Source organism: Lactuca virosa, chromosome 4 (genome assembly GCF_052849685.1).
Source record: "Lactuca virosa cultivar CGN04683 chromosome 4, Lactuca_virosa_CGN04683_v6, whole genome shotgun sequence".
NCBI lineage: Eukaryota > Viridiplantae > Streptophyta > Magnoliopsida > Asterales > Asteraceae > Lactuca > Lactuca virosa.
The window spans coordinates 44158005-44180402 of record NC_136429.1 but is presented as its reverse complement, the minus strand read 5'-3'; the positions used below and the strand labels follow the sequence as shown (position 1 = coordinate 44180402).

At 39.3% G+C, this 22398-nt stretch overlaps 1 protein-coding gene across 1 annotated transcript; it reads right to left on the bottom strand.

Moving 5' to 3' along the window:
• Nucleotides 1-20546: 20546 nt before the first annotated feature.
• Nucleotides 20547-21137, bottom strand: LOC145104365 (uncharacterized). Its single transcript, XM_079041628.1, has one exon. It carries the CDS (start codon nt 21135-21137, stop codon nt 20547-20549), a length of 591 nt encoding a protein of 196 aa, XP_078897754.1.
• Between the last annotated feature and the right edge of the window lie 1261 nt (nt 21138-22398).

The window sequence follows — 22398 nt, the reverse complement described above, 5'->3', positions numbered from 1 at the left end:
CATTGCAATCAGAGGGGCCACAAGAAGGCCTATTGTCCGAGTTTGGCAGCAACGGGACCAATGGTAGCACCCGCTCCAATGACACTGAGGATTACTGATGGCCGCCAGGGCAAGGTGGATGGGCCTGTGGTGAGGAGCATGGCTTTTCAGTTGACGGCCGAGGAGGCTCGCGCAACACCTGATGTGGTGACGGGTATGGATATCCTCATTATCTCTTTATTTATGTTGTATTTCTTGCATATATTTGTGTGTTTTATTTTAGGATCGTTCCTCGTGAACGGTATCTATGCATTGATATTGTTTTATTCGGGGGCTACCCGATCTTTTGTATCGCTTGCGCTTAGCAAGAGGTTTGCTAGAGCTCTGGGAGAAATGGATTGTCCTTTTGACGATGAGATTGCAGCTGATCGATATGTTTGGGTATCGAGGGTTCATCGGGGTTGTGCTCTTCAGATCTTCAACGAGCAGTATCTGATTGATTTGGTTCGCATTCCTTTGCGCAGGAGCAAGCTTATCATAGGGATGGACTGGTTGAGCCCCAATTGGACGATGATCGATTGTAAGCATTAGTTAGTGCGTATTTGGACCCCAAGTGGAGGAGAGTTGGTGGTTTAGGGAGAGAGAGCTCAGCTGGGCCGACTCTATGTTCAGCAGCTAGAGTCAGACACTATCTTCATCAGGGTCATTTTGGATTTGTCGCCTATGTTATAGATACCTGGGATAAGGGTAAGGAGACCGTGGATGATGTGCCGATTGTATGGGAGTACCCGGATGTGCTTCCGGAGCATTTGCCTGGAGTGCCTCTAGAGAGGCAAGTGGAATTTAGGATTGACATGGTTCCTGGTGCAGCTCCGATAGCCAAGGCACCTTATCAGTTAGCTCCACTAGAGATGCAAGAGTTGTCTACACAGCTGCAGGAGTTATTAAACAAGGGGTTCATTCGACCGAGAAGTTCGCCATGGGGAGCACTGATCATGTTTGTAAAGAAGCAGGATGAGTCTCATTGGATATGTACTGATTACCGGGAGTTGAATAAGCTAATGGTGAAGAACTGTTATCCACTCCCGAGCATTGACGATTTGTTTGACCAGCTTCAGGGTGCATCTTGGTTTTCCAAAATTGATCTGCATTCGGGTTACCATCAGATAAGGGTCAAAGAGGAGGATGTGCAGAAGACGACATTCTGGACGCGTTATGGTCATTATGAGTTCGTGGTGATGCCCTTCGGGCTCACCAATGCTCCAACCACATTTATGGACCTCATGAACCGCGTACACAGGCCGATGTTGGATCGGTCTGTGATTATATTCATTGATGACATCCTAGTCTATTCCAAGACCCAAGAGCTATACGAGGAACACTTGAGGGAGGTATTGGAGACTTTGAGGAGGGAGAAACTTTATGCAAAGTTCTCCAAGTGGGAGTTCTGGTTGCGCGAGGTGCAGTTTCTGGGGCACCATGTCAACCAGAATGGTATTTTGGTTGATCCGGCCAAGGTCGAGGCCATGCTGAGATGGGAGGTTCCGAGGTCTCCATCTGAGATTCAGAGTTTCCTTGGTTTAGCAAGTTACTATCGGAGATTTATTCAGGATTTTTCCAAGATAGCGGTTCCTCTGACTCGGTTGACGAAGAAGACCGTCACTTTTCACTGGGGGCCTGAGCAGCAGGTAACTTTTGAGATCATGGGGCAGAGATTGTGTGAGGTGCTGATTTTGACCCTACCAGAGGGTGTATGACTTCGTGGTTTATTGTGACACTTTGATCACGGGTTTGGGTGTAGTTTCGATTCAGAGGTGTCTCATGATTGCTTATGCTTCGAGGCAGCTGAAGCCTTATGAGGCGAATTATTTGACATATGATTTAGAGTTGGGGGATGTGGTTTTCGCCCTCAAGTTTGGCGAAATTACATCTATGGGGTTCGATGTACTATTTACACGGATCACAAGAGGCTGAGGTATCTGATGGATCAACCGAATCTGAACATGAGGCAGCGCCGGTGGTTGGGTGTGGCAAAGGATTATGTTTTTGAGATCCTTTACCATCCGGGGAAGGCCAATGTGGTGGCCGATGCTCTTAGACGCAAGGTGGTTGCGGCTCTGATCAGGGATATTTGTTTGAGGATGACTGTGATTACTTCGCTTTTGGAGCGGATTCGAGTGGCTCAGATCGAGGCTATGAAGGAAGATAACCGAAAGAGTGAGTGCATAGTGGGTCAAGTGGCTTCCTTTGATTATGATATCCAAGGGTTATGGACTCTCTATCGGAGAGAATGGGTTTCGTATTGGGGAGGTGTGCGTCGGGTTCTGATGGAGGAGGCGCACAAATCAAGGTTCTCCATTCATCCCGGGGCGACGATGATAGACATCGTCGTCCTGATTATTGGTGGCCCTATATGAAGCGGGATGTAGCTTGGTACGTGGAGAGGTACTTCAGCGGCCTTAAGACAAGATGTAGTTGTTGGTTATTCCCGTTTGGAAATAGGAGGAGATTACCATTGATTTCATTACGAAGTTGCCTTGGATTGCGTGCGGAGTGGATTTGATTTGGGTCATCGTGGATCAATTGACCAAGAGCGTGCATTTTATCCGTATTCAGGAGAATATCTATGTGGAGAAGTTGGCTAAGGTATACATCAGGGAGGTCGTTTGGGGTGCCGGTTTCAGACAGGGACGTCCGGTTCACTTTCAGATTTTGGAAGAGGTTCCATGATGAGTTAGGTACTCGTCTCCATTTCAGTATGGCTGTCCACCACAGACTGACAATCAGAGCGATCAGACTATTCAGACCTTGGAGGATATGCTTCGGGCGTATGTTTTGGATTTTAGTGGGAGTTGGTATACGTATCTCCCTTTGGTGGAGTTTTCGTATAACAACAATTATCACGCCAACGTTGATATACCTTCTTTTGAGATGCTCTATGGGAGGAAATGTCGGACCCCGATATGTTAGGGTGAGGTCGGTCAGCGAGTCATGGGGAGTACCGAAGTGGTGCTCATGACTACCGAGTTGATTCAGCAGGTTCGGAGTAGACTCCAAACAGCCCAGAGTCGGCAGAAGAGCTATACAGACAAGCGCGGATCAGATCTAGAGTTCCAGGTAGGGGACATGGTTCTCCTGAAGGTATCACCTTGGAAAGGTGTCATCCAATTCAGGAAGAGTGGCAAATTTGGCCCCAGGTACATCGGTCCTTTCATGGTTTTGGACCGAGTGGGGCGGGTTGCTTATCGCTTGGATCTTCCCAAGGAGCTTCTTCAGATCCATAACACTTTCCATGTATCTCAGTTGCGGAAGTGTTTAGTGGATGATTCCATAGTGGTTTCATTGGAGGACATTCAGGTGGATGAGCGCTTGGATTATATCGAGAGACTAGTGGCGATTCTTGACCGGGAGACAAAAACCTTGAGGAACATTGTTGTTGAGTTTGTGAAAGTCCAGTGGCAACATCGCAAGGGTTCAGTATGGACGTGGGAGCCAAAGGACGATATGAGGGAGCATTACCCAGAATTGTTTGGGGCAGCGAACTTCAAGGATGAATTTTGATTCAAGTGGGGGAGAATTGTAACACTCATAATGTGGTAAGTTTCCTTTTAGCCCTTATTGCAAAATTCTTTTCTTTTTGGTCCTTGGCTAGTACGCGGGGAGTACTCTATGAGTACGCTTAGCGTACTAGCTCTTTCCTGGTGGCGGACTTCACCCACGTACGTTGGACGTACGTGGGAGTACGATGGGTGTACGCATGGTTTGGGCAAACCCTAATTTTTAGGGTTTGTACCCTATTTAAACAACTTAAATAGCCTCTTGGACACTTATTGAATAACCTCCACCTCCTTTTACCCTGAAAACGAAACCCTAGGTGCAGTTGGTGAGATTTGAGCTTGAAAGCAAATTTGTTGGTGTTTTGTGGTAAAGAAGAAGAAGAGGAACACTTGGAGTAATAGCTTGAGCTTGTAGATCCAGAGTTACATTTACATTTGCAAGCCTTTTTAGGTAAAAAGCTCTCACCTTGATGGTCATTTGTGCTAGATCTATTTTATGGTCTTATTTATGCATTTTTTTTAGTCATTTAAGTTAAAGTTGAGCGTTTGATCTACTCCAGAAGCAATGGATGTTATATCTTAGCTCCATGGAGGTCCCTTGTTCATAAAAATGCAAAATTCATGAAATATATTGGTCCGTGAAAGTGTTACAAGTTTTATTAAGCTTATTTTGAGTGTTGGATCCCATTAATCAATGCATAGGTGTAGAGCTGCCAACTTTACGTACTAAGTCACCCTTAGGGACCGGATCTAAGGCGTACACTGGGCGTATGAGATGAGTATGCCCCGCGTACTCAGCAGATGGACGCATGGGTTTGGCATTCTTAGAGTTGGGCCATGCTTTGGATTTTTAAGATTGGGCCTTGTTGGGCTATTAGACTTCTGATTTTTGGCTTTTGTATAGCATTTTGGGTTTCCTTGGATTTAGGCACATGACTTCTGATTTTTGGCTTTTGTATAGCATATTGAGCTTTGGGTTGCCATTTAAGATTTGGGTCTTTTGAGTAGTTCCTTGGTTTTGAGCTAAGTAAGGAAAAAGGTAAATTGGTCTTTTACCTTGGTTATGGGCTAAGTAGCTTAGATTCTTGGTTATGGGTTGAGATCCAATTATTAATTGGATAGTATTTTGATGATGATAGCGCGAGGATTTTCCGGACCAACAGACCGAGATTCATATGAGTGTTTCAACAGCTAGAGGTGAGTTTCCTCACTGTGTTTAGCAGGTTGAAGGCACCAATGCCGACCGATGCTTTATTATGTTTAGGATGCTAGATGTTTGCATGACTCTTGCATATGTTATGTGTTTTTATCTTTACCGGGCGGGGCCCGATGACCATTCTGTATGTTATTTTTCTTTGTGATTATTTCATGTGTTATGTGTTTATCTGTTTATATGTTTATATGTATACCGGGCAGGGTCCGATGACTGACAGATCTGTATATCGAGCGGGGCTTGATTCCGGGCAGGGCCCGATGACGGGCGGGGCCTATTTTATGTTTATTATGTATGGTATGTAGTATTCTGGGTAACTCACTAAGCTTTGTGCTTACGGATTTCAGGTACTACTGGTTCGAAGGGGAAGAGCCTGGGATGATCGCATTGCACACACCATTTCGTTCTGCATTTTATGTTACTCTGATGTTTTGTGATGTCATTGATACCCTTGTTCCACTATGATTTTTATGATGAAGTTTTGGATAAAAGTTTTATTAATTTAAAAACGAAAATCTTTAGTCTTAATTTTTGGGACGTTATACAATTTGTTTCAAAAGAAGAAAATTTCCAAACTTTCAAAAAATGACTATGTAGAATTTGTTTCAAAAGAAGAAAATTTCCAAAAAGAAAACTCAAAACAAAGCTTATTAGAAGAAAAGAAGATATTTTCAAAAAGAAAGGAAATTACAACAAAAATCACCACAAGATCAAGAAAAGAAGTTTTATAAAAAAATCTACAACCCATGTTTCAAAAGAACTATTAAAAGTTGCCCAATGATGGCATCAAAAATGTTGCTAATAATAATCAATGGTTTTTCACTAAATTCGAATGTTGTTCAAAATTCAAATAAGAAACAAAATCATAGAGGTCCAAATTTTGATCGAAGAAGTGTTCAAAAGAATTCTCCTCAAAATAAAAGTTCAGAAAACTGTTCAAAGGAAATTTTCACAAAATCATAGGAGTTTTCAAATGAACGTGAAGAGTTGAAGAAACTTTCAATCTCACATTTGATTATTACTATGTCAAAAGAGCCGAACATCAATTATCAAAGAAACCAATTCTTTCTGAGTCTAATGAGGAATCTGAGCAAATGCTTACTTTCAATGTTGATTTTGATTTGCTTTCTTATTCCTGACAGAGCTATTGATACTGAGGTCAATATCGAAGACAGTCAAGTTCCGGAAGAATCAAAGAACTCTGATAACTCAACAATAACTTATAAACAAACTGATGAATATTCGCCATCGACAGAAGAGTTAATGTCAAAGAGGATCAACTTCACATCTGGTCAAGTGGAGAGGGAGCACTTGAATACACAACCTCAAGTCGAGGGGGATCTGTTACCTTCGTATGTTGATGTTGAGGGGGAGCAACATATAGCAGATTCATGTGTTTAGGGGAGCAAGATCAAACACATAATGAAGATGATAACGAAGCTCTAGGTAATGAAAATGATGATATTAATGATAATCTTTCTATTGTAGAAGAAGTCTCTAAAATTGAAGAAACATTTGAAGATGCTCATTTGGATTTTGATCCATCATTTCCTCCTATGGAGAAATGGACACGTGATCATCCCAAAAAATAAATTCTTGGCAATCCTAATTCTAGTGTGGTAACACGCATACATGTTAGATATAGGAATGAAGCTCTTAATGTTCATCAAGAATTTTGAATTTTCAATGTTTTTATTTCAAAAATCGTACCAAAAATAGTCAAGAATGCATTAGAACATCCCGATTGGGTTGTTGCAATGCAATCTGAGTTGGTTGAATTTGAGAAAAACAAAGTTTGGAGGTTAATTCATAAACCAGAAAATATTTCTATAGTTGGTTTAAAATGGGTGTTTAAAAATAAATTCAATAAAAAAGGTATTGTGGTTCGTAATAAAGCAATACTAGTTGTTAAAGGTTATTCTCAACAAGAAGGAATTGATTACGATGAAACTTTTTCTCCTGTAGCAAGAATCGAAGTAGTAGAAATTTTTCTGGCTTATGTAGCTCACAAGAACTTTGATTTTTACCAAATGGACGTGAAGTGTGCATTTATCAATAGTGTACTTGAATAGACGTTCTATGTTGATCAACCACCTGGATTTGTGAACGATAAGTATCCTAATCATTGTTATATCCTTGACCACTTCTTGCTTAAGAACCACTCGACTAGTAGTTGATTTCTCGGCTGATGCGATCGCGGTAGGTCCTCTTCGGCGGGGTCAAATATCATCTGAGGCCTCTCTCTCTCTCCATCTCTCTCTATCTGTCTCTCTCTTCTTATTCTTATTCTTCTTCTTCTTCCCTTGAGATCACTACCCTATATTGGTTTCCCACTGCTTCTGTGATCTTCCAACAATTTCATATTTAAATTGAAGACATCCTTCTTCTCCAGTGGTTTTAAACGCCGGTAGGGATCCTGTCGCCATTATTTTTGTCTTCTCCATCTAAGATTGTTTGTTTTACTGTCCTCTGATTTTGTGATCGATGATCGAATTACCCAAGAACCCTCATGCGAGGTACAGTTCAGGGTAGTCTAATTAATCAATGTTAGAGAGATTATCTTGCAAGGTTTTTATTATGAATTTCCCTTCTCATCTTACTTTTCATGAATTGTGGAGAATCTCTGATCGACATGGAAAGCTTATTGATGTTTTTATCCCCAAGAAGCTATCAAAATTGGGTAAACCTTTTGTGTTTGTAAGGCTTAACAGGGTTGATAATGTCAAAGCTCTAATTGATAATCTTTCGGGAATTAAGATTGGTAAAGATCGACTGTTTGCAAATGCTGCTCTATTTAATCGTGAATCTTCTCATTCTTTCCAGAATGTTGATCAGGCTGTTAAACTGGCTGCCAAATCCATGTTTCAAGCTAATCTTGATAAGTCTTGCTCTTATGCAACATTTGTTCGTGGGGGTTCTTCCTCTAAGGTGAATTCAGATTGTGATAATTCTCCTGTTTTGGTCCTTGATGGGAGTGACTTGGATTATTCAGATATTCCAAACGTTCTTATTTTTTTATGTGAAAGACTTCAAGTCCCTTCCTCACCTTCATTATATCTTCTACTATGAGGTCTTTTCAAATCTAAAGATGCAATACCTTGGGGGATTTTGGGTGTTGTTGGAATTTGATTCATTTATCTCTGCTCAGAAGTTCCAATCTCATATTGGTGCAAAATGTCGCACCCCCAAACCGGAACGGCGGAAACGTTCAGGGGCGGAGGACGTCATGTACAGTATCACAACAATGCATAATAGTAATCAAATTACAACAACCATTATATTTACAAAGTTATAAGTTTTACATATGTGTTCAAAACATAATATGTATAACACCAAAGGTACAAGTTTAAAAGACATGAGTTTATATAGCTCCGTCTTCTCAAAAGCTGTTGATGTAGATGTTTACTGTTTCCCTGAGAATACAAGTAGTTTTGAAAAGGTGTCAACAATTAAGTTGGTGAGTTCAAAAGTATGTTTATAACTGAAATCTATTTTCTTGTTCTTTGATAAAGTAATTATGTTATCCCAGAAAATCCTCTATTTTCTGTTGTAGTATAATGTAAGTAAAATGTGTGAAAGTTACTGTACTCTAATGTGGTAAATTGTAATTTAGTTCACTTGAAATCATGAAGAGTATGTTTTCTCTATACTGAAATAGTATTCCGTACTTATACTTGTAAAATGTTGTATTATAGATTCATTTTAATAAAACTATGTGAAGTTTCTTTCCTTATTCATACACTAATCATTTTATTCAATACCAAATTGTGAGTTATTATAACCATGCTAAATGACCTAAGATGGCCTGAACACGACGTTCTTCAGGCGTCATAAAAGCTACAACATTTGTCACCACATATCTGCCGAACTAGCTGTTGCAAGCAGCTCTGGTGCGGGATTGTCAGTCCCGTATAGATCTATACACACATGTCACGCTCTCCCTCTAGAAGACTCTGGTTATAATTTCAGGACTTGGTTGGTACTTAGAAAAGTACGTGAAGATTGTCTCACAAATGCTATATTGATGATTACGTGTGAAATAATGAAATGTTACTTTGAAATAAATATACCGTAAGTAAGTTTTCATAAATTATATTTATGATAGTTTATATGTTTCATTTTCAGTAAGATACTCTGTTTGTTTTCTTTAATGTACTCTGTGTTTTTTGTTATGTATTATGAACCTTGAAACCAATCAATAAGTTCTCTAAACTATACCTATTATAGTTTAACTGTTTGTTTTACCGTAATGAAAACCTTTGTTGACTTTAGTAAAAATCTGTAGTACTGTTGTTCTATGAAATCCACTGTTTGTACTCAAATAGTACTAAACAGTTTGAAAACCATTTTATATTTATATAAATGTAATATTTTTATAATTGTAATTAATTAGACCTTCTATTAAATAACTTTACCCCAAGCCCACAACCGAACAAGGAACAGGAAATGGGGTCAAATTACATATTCTAAATCTTCCGAATCCAAATTATATAATTTTACACAGATATAAATATGTAAAATTGATAATTATAACAATTTAAAAACAATAAAAACATTAAAAACATTTTAGATATTAACTCAATTTTTATTGTGTTTCACTTGTATTCTCCCCCTAAAACAGTTAAATATCATAAAAATGTAGGGGGTATGAACTCACCTTTTGTGACTGATTCGATTGGTGGTTTGTTTTTAGGATGTTTTTCTACAAGTTAGATCCCGAAGCAAAACGAATCCTATAAGCATTTCATGTAATATATATGCACACTTTTAGTGAATATAATCACAAATATGATAAGGAAATGGACCAATTTGTAAGTTTAACTTACAAATAAGAGTGTTAGAAGCAAAATGGATGGTTGATTGGAGTATACGGCCAGAAGAGGTTGAAGTTCTTGGGTTTTCGGCCACCTTCAAGTATGTGTTCTTGGTGTTCTTGGTGAAACCAAGAAGATTCAAGGGTTTCCGGCCCAAATTATGGAGATTGGAAGTGTTTGTAAGTTGATTACAAGATCAAGGTATGATCCTTGCAAGATTCTAAGTTGAATTCAAGAGAATTTCACATGAAATTCAATAAAGGAAGAAGTTTCTCATGTTCTTGAGGAGAGAGGAGGTTTTCGGTTGATGATACTTGAGAGAGAATTCTTGTGTTTTCGGCTGAGAAGTGTAGATTGAAGTGAAAAAATCAGTCAAACACACACACACACACACACACACACATATATATATATATATATATATATATATATATATATATATATATACACACACACACATAAGGGATTGCGGCCGAGAACACTTTCTGAGGAGATAGAAGTCGCCTCGCAGGTTTGCGGTCCGGAGTGTGTGGCTGCAAACGGTTTGCGGCCCGAAGAGTGTTTGCGGTCCGAGGAGAAGAAGGAAAAGCGAGGCTTCTCGGTTTTTGAATGATTTTAGCTTCTATTTTATACAACACTTTATCAAGTGTTTAAATGTAACAAACATATTTATTTTAACTTTATTAAAATAATAATTCATCAAGTTTGACTTTTATTTGATGGGTTTGACTTGAGTTGACTTTTACAATATTGAAAATAACGGGATGTTACATTATCCCCCCGTTAGAGGGAATTTCGTTCCGAAATTTAAGACTATACAGACACACTAAGACTAGGCAAAGAGATGTGAATATTTTTGTTTCATTTGATCCTCCCATTCCCATGTGAATTCAGGTCCTCGTTTTGCATTCCAACGAACCTTTACTATCGGGATACGGCTTTGTTTAGTTCTCTTTACTTCCCTGTTTAGAATTTCTACCGGTTCTTCTACGAAATTGAGGCTCTCGTTTATCTCGATTTCATCGAGTGGGATAACAAGAGTCTCATCGGACAAACACTTCTTGAGATTAGAGACATGAAAAGTGGGATGAATGTTACTGAGTTCATGCGGTAGATTGAGTTTGTAAGCAACCGGACCAATTCTAGCAATGATCTGGCATGGTCCAATGTACCTTGGATTCAATTTGCCACGTTTACCAAAACATATCATTCCTTTCCAGGGTGAGACCTTCAACAAAACGCGGTCACCGACCTAGAATTCCAAGGGTTTTCGTCGTTTATCCGCATAACTCATCTGTCTATCTCGAGAAGCTTTCAATCGTTCCCGGATTTGGACAATCTTTTATGTGGTTTGACGAATGATCTCGGGACCGGTTAGAGTACTATCAGGTACTTGGTTCTTGGCTAGTTACGTATCGCCCACTTTAGCCCAGCACAGAGGGGATCTGCACTTACGGCCATAGAGAGCTTCAAAGGGTGCAACTTTGATACTAGTGTGATAGCTATTGTTGTAGGAGAATTCAACAAGTGGTAAATGGGTATCCCAAGCTTTACCGAAATCTATCACACAGGCCCTTAACATGTCTTCCAGCGTTTGAATTGTTCTCTCGCTTTGCCCATGAGTCTGAGGATAGTACGCTGTACTCATGTCAAGATTTGTTCCCAAGGACTTTTGCAATGATTGCCAGAACCGTGAGGTAAATCTACTATCTCGTTCAGAGATAATACATATTTGCACACCATGCAATCGTACTATCTCTTTAATGTACATCCTTGTTAACTTCTCCATTTTATCAGTTTCTTTTATTGGCAGGAAGTGTGCGGATTTAGTTAATCTGTCTACGATAACCCAAATGGTGTCATAAACACTCGTTGTCCTGGGTAACTTGGTTAAGAAATCCATTGTAATCCGCTCCCACTTCCACTCAGGTATTTCTGGCTGTTGAAGTAAACCCGAGGGATTTTGATATTCTACTTTGACTTTGGTTCAAGTTAGACACTTGCCCACAAAAGTAGCTATCTCGGCTTTCATGTTTGGCCACCAATAGAGTTTCTTTAGGTCCAGATACATTTTGTCTGAACCCGGGTGAACAGAGTATCGAGTTTTATGGGCTTCGTTCATGACAACATCTCTATAGCCACCAAACTTCGGTGTCCAAATTCAATTTATGAAATAACGTACTCCATTACCCTTGATTTCCAAGTTCTTTTCCATCCCCCTTAAGGCTTCACCTGTCATGTTCTCAGGTTTCAAGGCTTCCAACTGAGCCTCCTTGATCTGTGTGGATAGGTGGGAATCAATAGTCATGGTCAGAGACTTTACTCGATGGCCCGAGTACTCTTTCCTACTAAGGGCATCTGCTACCACATTGGCCTTGCCAGGGTGATAACGAATCTCACATTCGTAATCACTAAGTAGTTCTACCCATCGTCGTTGTCTCATGTTGAGTTCTTTATGTTCAAAGATGTGCTGAAGGCTTTTATGATCAGTAAAGACTATGCATTTTGTAACGTATAGGTAATGCCTCCAGATCTTCAAGGCAAAAACCACTGCTCCCAGTTCAAGATCGTGTGTGGTATAGTTAACTTCGTGGTTCTTAAGCTGTCTCGAGGCAAAGGATATAACCTTTCCTCGCTGCATAAGAACGCAGCCTAGCCCTTGCTTGGACGCATCGCAGTAAACTACAAAATCTTCCATCCCTTCTGGGAGGGACAGGATCGGTGCACTGCAAAGAGCTTGCTTTAATGTCTGGAAAGCATCTTCTTGTTTTTTCTCCCATTCGAATGTCACACCTTTTTGGGTTAAGGTGGTGAGTGGTTTCACGATCTTTGAAAAGTTCTGAAAGAATCTTCTGTAGTAGCCAGCGAGACCTAGAAATTGACGAATTTATGTTGGGGTTCGTGGGGTCGCCCAACTTTCGATAGCCTTGATCTTGGAGGGGTCAACATGTATCCCATCCTTGGTGACTACATGACCTAGGAATCCCACCTTTCGAATCCAGAATTCACATTTTGAGAACTTCGCGTACAATTTCTCTGCCATTAAGGTTTCCAAGACTTGTCGCAAGTGTTGGCTGTGTTCTTCCTTACTCTGAGAATAGACTAGTATATCGTCAATGAAGACAATAAAGAACTTGTCTAAGTAAGGTCGACACACTCGATTAATCAGGTCCATGAATACTGCGGGTGCATTCTTTAGGCCAAAGGGCATCACTACGCATTCGTAGTGACCGTAGCGAGTTCTGAAAGCAGTCTTTGGAATGTCGGCCTCCTGGACTCGTAACTGATGGTATCCTGATCTCAGGTCAATCTTGGAGAAGAAACTAGCTCCTTGGAGTTGATGGAAGAGGCCATCTATCTGTGGTAAAGGGTATCGGTTTTTAACGGTAAGTTTGTTTAATTCCCGGTAGTCAATGCACATGCGAAATGATCCATCCTTCTTTTTCACGAACAAGACCGGTGCTCCCCAAGGTGAGAAGCTTGGTCTAATGAAGCCTTTACTGAGAAGTTCGTTTAACTGGCTGGATAGTTCTTGCATTTCTGAAGGTGCAAGACGGTACGTGGATTTAGCTACAGGGGTAGCTCCGGGAATCAAGTCGATTCGGAATTCGACTTGGCGTTTACGAGGAACTCCTAAGATATCTCCAGGGAACACATCCGGGAAATCACAGACTTTAGGAATAACCTTGATGCTTTTCACTTCCTGTGTCTTATCAACAACGTGAGCTAAGAAGGCATAATAATCTTTGCGAAGATACTTCTGGGCCTTGACGCAAGAAATGATTTGGAGATTTGCACCAGATTTGTTGCCATAGATAACGTGAGATTCGTTACTTGGCAGATTAAGACGGATGGCTTTTTCATAACATAGGATATCAGCACGGTGAAGACTTAATCAATCCATGTCGATTATGATGTCAAAAATTTTAATGGAGACCTGCATAAGGTCAATTTGAAATGAATGGTTATCTAGAGTAAGTGTGTATCCTATGTATATGTCATTGGTACGCTCGGTTTTTCCGTTGGCCATCTCAACAGTGAATGTATCTTTTAAGGCTTTGGGATTTTGTTTTAGTAGATGTTCGAATTTATGGTTTACAAAACTTTTCTCTGCACCAGTATCGAAAACAATGCATGCATAGCAAATGTTGAAAAGAAATGTACCGGTCACCACGTTAGGATCAGCTACTGCTTCTTCATAGCCAATCGCCAAGACTCTTCCTGTATTACTAGCATTCTTTGACTTAGGATAGTTTCTCATGAAATGTCCTACTTCCCCACATTCATAGCAAGCGTGGCTCACTCCCGCAGCAGGGACTTGAGAAATGGGTTGTGCTGGTGCTTTACAGAAACGGGCAGTGTGCCCTTTCTGTTACAATTCTTGCAGTGCATTTCTCTGCAAGCTCCCGTATGATGGAAGTTGCATTTATTGCACTTTGGCAAAGTTCCAACGTATCTACTTAGGGTTGCTGGATGTGACATCCCCTTTTTCACGGCCAAAAAAGACCGATTTGTTTATGCTTTGTTCTAAAATCAGAGTAATTGTTTAAAGAAAACTGTTGCGGAATTTGTTCCCAAAACAAAATATGATAAGAATTTATCTAAGCATTTCTTTAAAGAAATGTATTTTCATTAAATAACAAAATCTCGGGATGTCATGTTCCGATACATACCAAAAGCATAAACAGTATGAAATACACCTTGCAACAGTTATTTATAACTACTTATCTATAATCCCAAAATCTCTCGTCATGTCAACCAACTTATGCTCTTGTGCCACTACCTGTGATACAAAGAAAACTGAGTGGGTCAGGCTTGGGAGCCTGGTGAGCATATAGGGTTTTCAACCCACAATAATACAATTATTATATTCAATCATCAAACAATCAACCCATTTACCCATCCCCATTATCTTCTTTATTTCTTAAGGTTTTACCCTAAGAATCAACTATCCTTTATTCATTCATTCCTAAGGATTGACCTAAGGAATTGGCATAAAGTCCATTGCTACATGAGGCACGGCTGCCACGTTTATGACATTCTCTTTTAGGCGCATCTGCCGACGTTATCCTTTAAGCACATCTGCTAATATTATCCTACAAGCACATTTTCTAGTATTATGACATTCTCTATTTGGCGCTTCTGCCGACATAATCCTATAAGCGCATCTGTCAGGATTATCCTATAAGCGCATCTGCTAGTATTATGACATTCTCTATTTGGCGCTTCTGCCGACATTATCCTATAAGCGCATCTGCCAAGATTATCCTATAAGCGCATCTGCTAGTATTATGAAATTCTCTATTTGGCGCTTCTGCCGACATTATCCTATAAGCGTATCTGCCAGGATTATCCTATAAGCGCATCTGCTAGTATTATGACATTCTCTATTTGGCGCTTCTGTCGACATTATCCTATAAGTGCATCTGCCAGGATTATCCTATAAGCGCATCTTCTAGTATTATGACATTCTCTATTTGGTGCATCTGCCAATATTATTCTTAATCATCTTTCATACCTCATCATTTATCTACCCATGTTTTCCCCAACATATTCGTAGATATAAAATACATATACAGTTTAACTTATTTAAAACCTGTACCAAACATTGCATTCAACACCGATCTCAAATAAACAAACAACTTATTAACACATATCACGTATTTTATAGCCAAAACTTCATATTCAACACCCATCTCAGATAAACAAACAATTTATTAACACATAGTACGTATTTCATAGAAAATACTTCATATTTATGTGTTAGAAGAAAATGGCTACACACTCACCTGATCAGAAGATGGTCGGACAGCACTACGGCTCTAAGAGTAGTATTCTTCGGTGAAACTGTGATCTCCTCACACACCGGGCTTCTCGCGGGCAGAGCTTCGGCTCAGAAACTCTTTTCTTCTCGGGATCTTCGGGCTTCGGGACTCGCTTCGGGTCTCGGGATGATACCGGGGCTTCGGGGGGGGGGGGTTAAAAGAGGGCTTATAGAGAGTATCGGGAGTGAGAGAGAAGAGATTGAGCAACCAAACTCGGTTGCCCCTTGAATTCTATTTATAGGGCCATTTTTTCTGGATTCACGTCGTGAATCTCAAATATTCACATCGTGAATTCAATAGTCATCAGGTGCGTCATCGCAACTTGCGTCTGTCAGGCTCCAAAAGTCATAAATGCTGAGTTCACGTCGTGAACACTGTATTCACGTCGTGAACTCTGACACAATGTTGGGGTTCGCGCCCCGAACTTCAGAAATTCATATATTTCGCATACGAGCTCCGATTTCGACGTTATTTATATCCACGCGTAGGTGAGATTATGCTCTACAACTCTCGTTTAGACTTCGTCGGCTAATTTTAACTTTATTTTTATTATATTATTTTTAGTAGGCCGGGACAGGAAAACTATGTTAGAAAATCATAACTCCTTCGTCTGACGTCCGTTTTCGTCTATCTTTTCATCGTTGGACTACTATCGACGAGATATTCAATTCTCGTTTAGATTGTTTCGGCTAAATATCGCTCGATCTCATATTCGAACTTCAGGCTGTACACTACTAAGCCGAAACTTCGAAAAATCATAAATTCCTCATACGAAGTCAGATTTGGGCGTTCTTTTCATGTACGCTCTCGGTTTAACGTATTCTACGACTCTCGTTTAGATTGCTAAATCCAAATATCACTCTATCGTAAATTCACTATTTACGTCGCGCTGTGTCGTGTCGGTTCTGTCGCGAACCTTCGACAGGGCATAACTTCTTCGTTGTAACTCGGATTTCGGCGTTCTTTATATGTACGGAATCCTTGTAACATATACTACAACTTAGTTAAGATTAATCCTTCTAAATAATCTTCCATGAAAAAGTCATTTTTGATGCTTATCGTCTCTAAATTGACTAGCCCGGATCTACGGGCGTTACATTTATCTCCCCCTTAGGATGATTACGTCCCGAAATCATTAACGAAAATTGGGCTTGTATAATGATTCCATACGTTATCTTTCCATCCTAAGTAATAACCGTGATGCTAAATCTTGCACCTGTTCTTCGTACTATGTTGGACTTTCAATCGCAACCTTCAAGTTACAAAATAAATCCTTATTGAGGACTCCTTCTTCTTCTTAGGATAAGTACTTCCCCTTATCTATTGTAATAGATCAATGGGTCATGTTCTAAATGACCTTTCATCGGATGATGCAACGCCTAGACTCAAGTCTCTTTGAGTCAAATTCCAGAATGGAATATACCTTCCTTCATATTCTAATGTGATATAATCACATTTTAGCATATAACATTTCTAGCTACAAGCTTCATTAACAACGAGCGTGATGTTATTGATCGCATTGATTTCAGTCTTCTAACTTAAGTCAGATGTTACATCCAACTTGGTTCTCTGAACCACGTAACAAACTCATCGTAGTCGGACTCAATTTGATATGACCAATAGGGTCAGAATATCAGTCATATTTTTAGTCATTACCGAAAAATTGGTAACGACATACTTGAATAAAAACGAACTCAATTACAAGCTTCTTGGTAACCTTGTGACTTTCCCTGATCCAAGCGTGAGTCCTGTGCTTCCAATAGTATAGATCTCTACTACTATTCACACCTACTCATACTCGTCCCAAGTATTGTCCCTTAGTCCCCAATACCTAAATTCACAAAACAATTTAACACATACGAATGTGTTCAAATAATCATAGAAATTTTCCTAGACTCTACTAGGACTTCTTCCATGCGTATCTTCAATCATCAATTCTACTTCAACTCGGTTGGTGATGGAAATTCCAGACTATGGGACAACTTCAAGAATTACACCAATCGTTCCATCATCCTGCCAATCGAAGGCGTACTTCAGACGTACCGTACTCCTCTAAACGTTTCGTTATTTTATCAGACATATTCTAAAGGCAAGATACCACTCTTACGATATCTTCCGATAGGTGTCATTCACTATCATAAGCCTTTCATTTCCTCCATTTAGTCAATTCTCTACGAGTCTCCACGATAACGTTTTGTACACCCAAGCAGACATTCGGTGTACCGGGCGAGAATTTAAGATAAGAAAGCTTTATTTACGATAGACGTATAAATCTCCTTATCACTCCGAAACATTTACATGCTAGTTCTAATATCGTAGTCATACGCTTAGAATCCTAAACACATAAGGTTTCCAGACACGGTCGGCAACAGACCATAGATCCGAACAAATAATATCATATATGGCAAACATATAACATTTAGCACATAAAAGCATTTTAGGCATCTTTCCTAAAATATACTAGTGCTCGTGTCTTAAAATATGGTAGACACTCATCTCACAATCATCGCTTAGCATTCTAAGTTTAAGTCTAGAAATCCTACAAATTCCTAGTTCGCTACTAATGCTCTGATACCAACTGTGACATCCCCTTTTTCACGGCCAGAAAAGACTGATTTGTTTATGCTTTGTTCTAAAATCAGAGTAATTGTTTAAAGAAAACTGTTGCGGAATTTGTTCCCAAAACAAAATATGATAAGAATTTATCAAAGCATTTCCTTAAAGAAATGTATTTTCATTAAATAACAAAATCTCGGGATGTCATGTTCCGATACAGACCAAAAGCATAAACAGTATGAAATAGACCTTACAACATTTATTTATAACTACTGATCTATAATCCTAAAATCTCTCGTCATGTCAACCAACTTATGATCTTGTGCCACTACCTGTGATACAAAGAAAACTGAGTGGGTCAGACATGGGAGCCTGGTGAGCATATAGGGTTTTTAACCCACAATAATACAATTATTATATTCAATCATCAAACAATCAACCCAATTACCCATCCCGATTATCTTCTTTATTTCTTAAGGTTTTACCCTAAGAATCAACTATCCTTCATTCATTCATTCCTAAGGATTGACCTAAGGAATTGGCATAAAGTCCATTGCTACAAGAGGCGCGGCTGCCAGGCTTATGACATTCTCTTTTAGACGCATCTGCCGACGTTATCCTTTAAGCTCATCTGCTAGTATTATCCTATAAGCACATTTGCTAGTATTATGACATTCTCTATTTGGCGCTTCTTCCGACATTATCCTATAAGCACATCTGCCAGGATTATCCTATAAGCGCATCTGCTATTATTATGACATTCTCTATTTGGCGCTTCTGCCGACATTATCCTATAAGCGCATCTGCCAGGATTATCCTATAAGCGCATCTGCTAGTATTATGACATTCTCTATTTGGCGCTTCTGTCGACATTATCCTATAAGCGCATCTGCCAGGATTATCCTATAAGTGCATCTGCTAGTATTATGGCATTCTCTATTTGGTGCATCTGTCAATATTATTCTTAATCATCTTTCATACATCATCATTTATCTACCCATGTTTTCCCCAATATATTCGTAGATATAAAATACATATACAGTTTAACTTATTTAAAACCTGTACCAAACATTGCATTCAACACCGATCTCAAATAAACAAACAACTTATTAACACATATCACGTATTTTATAGCCAAAACTTCATATTCAACACCCATCTCAGATAAACAAACAATTTATTAACACATAGTACGTATTTCATAGCAAATACTTCATATTTATGTGTTAGAAGAAAGTGACTACACACTCACCTAATCAGAAGATGATCAGACAACTCTACGGCTCTAAGAGTAGTATTCTTCGGTGATACTATGATCTCTTCACACATCGGGCTTCTCGCGGGCAGAGCTTCAGCTCGGAAACTCTTTTCTTCTCGGGATCTTCGGGCTTCGGGACTCGCTTCGGGTCTCGGGATGATACCGGGGCTTCGGGGGGTTAAAAGAGGGCTTAGAGAGAGTATCGGGAGTGAGAGAGAAGAGATTGAGCAACCAAACTCGGCTGCCCCTTGAATTCTATTTATAGGGCCATTTTTTCTGGATTCACGTCGTGAATCTCAAATATTCACGTCGTGAGTTCAATAGTCATCAGGTGCGTCATCGCAACTTGCATCTGTCAGGCTCCAGAAGTCATAAATGTTGAGTTCACGTCGTGAACACTGTATTCACGTCGTGAACTCTGACATAGTGTTGGGGTTCGCGTCCCGAACTTCAGAAATTCATATCTTTCGCATACGAGCTCCGTTTTCGACGTTCTTTATATCCACGCGTAGGTGAGATTATGCTCTACAACTCTCGTTTAGACTTCGTTGGCTAATTTTAACTTTATTTTTATTATATTTTTATTATATTATTTTTAGTAGGCCGGGACAGGAAAACTCTGTTAGAAAATCATAACTCCTTCGTCTGACGTCCGTTTTCGTCTGTCTTTTCACCGTTGGACTACTATCGACGAGATATTAAATTCTCGTTTAGATTGTTTCGGCTAAATATCGCTCGATCTCATATTCGAACTTCGGGCTGTACACTGCTAAGCCGAAACTTCGAAAAATCATAACTTCCTCATACGAAGTCAGATTTGGGCGTTCTTTTCATACACGCTCTCGGTTTAACGTATTCTACGACTTTCGTTTAGATTGCTAAATCCAAATATCGCTCTATCGTAAATTCACTATTTACGTCGCGCTGTGTCGTGCCGGTTCTGTCGCGAAACTTCGACAGGTCATAACTTCTTCGTTATAACTCGGATTTCGGCGTTCTTTATATGTACGGAATCCTTGTAACATATACTACAACTTAGTTAAGATTAATCCTTCTAAATAATCTTCCATAAAAAAGTCATTTATGATGCTTATCGTCTCTAAATTGACTAGCCCGGATCTACGGACGTTACACTAGAGTAACAGACACAGTGGTAGGAACAGGGGTTGGAGCAGCAGCAGGAACAATAGCAGTGTGTAGTGCCACTGTTTGTTGCTTTTTCGAGGGCTCTTGAGACGATTGTCCCTTTCGCTTATTCCAGAAGTTCTTCTTGTTGCCCTCTTCCTTAGGTTGCTCCGGGATGGGTACCATGAAGCCCTGACGAACTCCATGGTCAACTAATTTCTATGCCAAACGCTTGGCACTGCCAAAAGTGATTGGGTTTGCAGCTATTACATTCCCTTGTATCTGAGGAGAGAGTCCCCATATAAATCTCTCTACTTTCTTGCTCTCAGTGGAAACCATCCATGGACAGAGAATAGCCAGATTGTTGAACCTGGCAGTATATGCAACAATATCGGAGTTTTTCATCGTCAGACCCCAGAGTTCCTGCTCTAAATTTTGAATTTCACCACGGGGGCAATATTCTGCCAGCATCAGAATTTTTAAGTCATCCCAGCCCATGGCATTGGCGACCGGGAGAGATAATGATTTGACATAGCCATTCCACCAGGAAAGTGCTCTGTCTTGGAAGGTGCATGTTACAAACTTTACTTTGTTTGCCTCGGGGCAAGCACATATTTCAAATACTGATTCTGTTTTCTCGAACCAGCGTGTTAGAGTAGAGACACCTCCGGTGCCATCAAAAGTTTTGGGCTTTGCATTTATAAAGTCTTTATAAGAACACTCACGAGGGTGTCCTAGACTTTCCCCATGATTAGAGTTACGAGCCCCAATGCCAGATCCACTTGTACCACTGGCATTAATTTGTGTCATGGCAGCGGCCACAGCGGCAACTACTGTTGCTTGGAAGACAGCAGCCCCACTGTCAAATCCACTTGTGGTATCTCTTCAAATGAATATGTATAATGTAATCCATACTCGGTCTATCTATAATCACATAGTGTATACGAATCATACATAATCAAGACTAAATAGACCTTCGAATAAGTGATCCTACTCTAAATCCACAACCAAACAAGGAACAGGAAATAAAGCTAAATTACAGATTCTAAGTCTATAAAACCTTAATTATATATAACTTTATGTATACACTTAATAATTATAGCTTTACCAGTAATGATCCTTTGTTTTCACATGTTTGTTTCTAGTAAGGATGACTCTCTTGTATCTTGTTGTTTATGTGTTATGGTGTCATTAAATACTCCTATAGTATTTTATCTTTATGTTTGATTCTAGAGTTCTTCTGGTACTTAGGTAAGTTTTAGACTTGTTGCAACACCACTATCACTCCCAAACACATGTTGGTCATATCTCAAATAAATATAGTTGATCAGGAAATATTGATCCCACATATGATTACATAACTGTCCAAGTTTAACTGTAGTGTCCAACATCTAAATACTTTTGTATAGTTCTTATTGTGACACTGTTTCTTGTATGTATGCATGTTAGTATACTTCTTATAAAATACTTAGATTTATATATATATATATATATATATATATATATATATATATATATATATATATATATATATATATATATATATCTATATACGTTTAGTCAGAGCGCTTCAGCCCCATATCATTTATAGTTTGTATATCTTTTATGGTCTGATATACTTAGTTCAGTATAAACAATGCTCTGATACCAATCTGTCGCACCCCAAAACCGGAACTACAGAAACGTTTAGGGCGAAGGACGTCATGTACAGTATCACAACAATGCCTAATAGTAATCAAAGTACAACAACCAGTGTATTTACAAAGTTATAAGTTTTACATCTGTGTTCAAAACATAGTATGTATAACACCAAAAGTACAAGTTTAAAAGACATGAGTTTATATAGCTCCGTCTTTTCAAAAGCTGTGGATGTAGTTGTTTACTGTTTCCCTGAGAATACAAGTAGTTTTGAAAAGGTTTCAACAATTAAGTTTGTGAGTTCAAAATTATGTTTATAACTGAAATCTATTTTCTTGTTCTTTGATAAAGTAATTATGTTATCCTAGAAAATCCTATATTTTCTGTTGTAGTATAATGTAAGTAAAATGTGTGAAAGTTACTGTACTCTAAT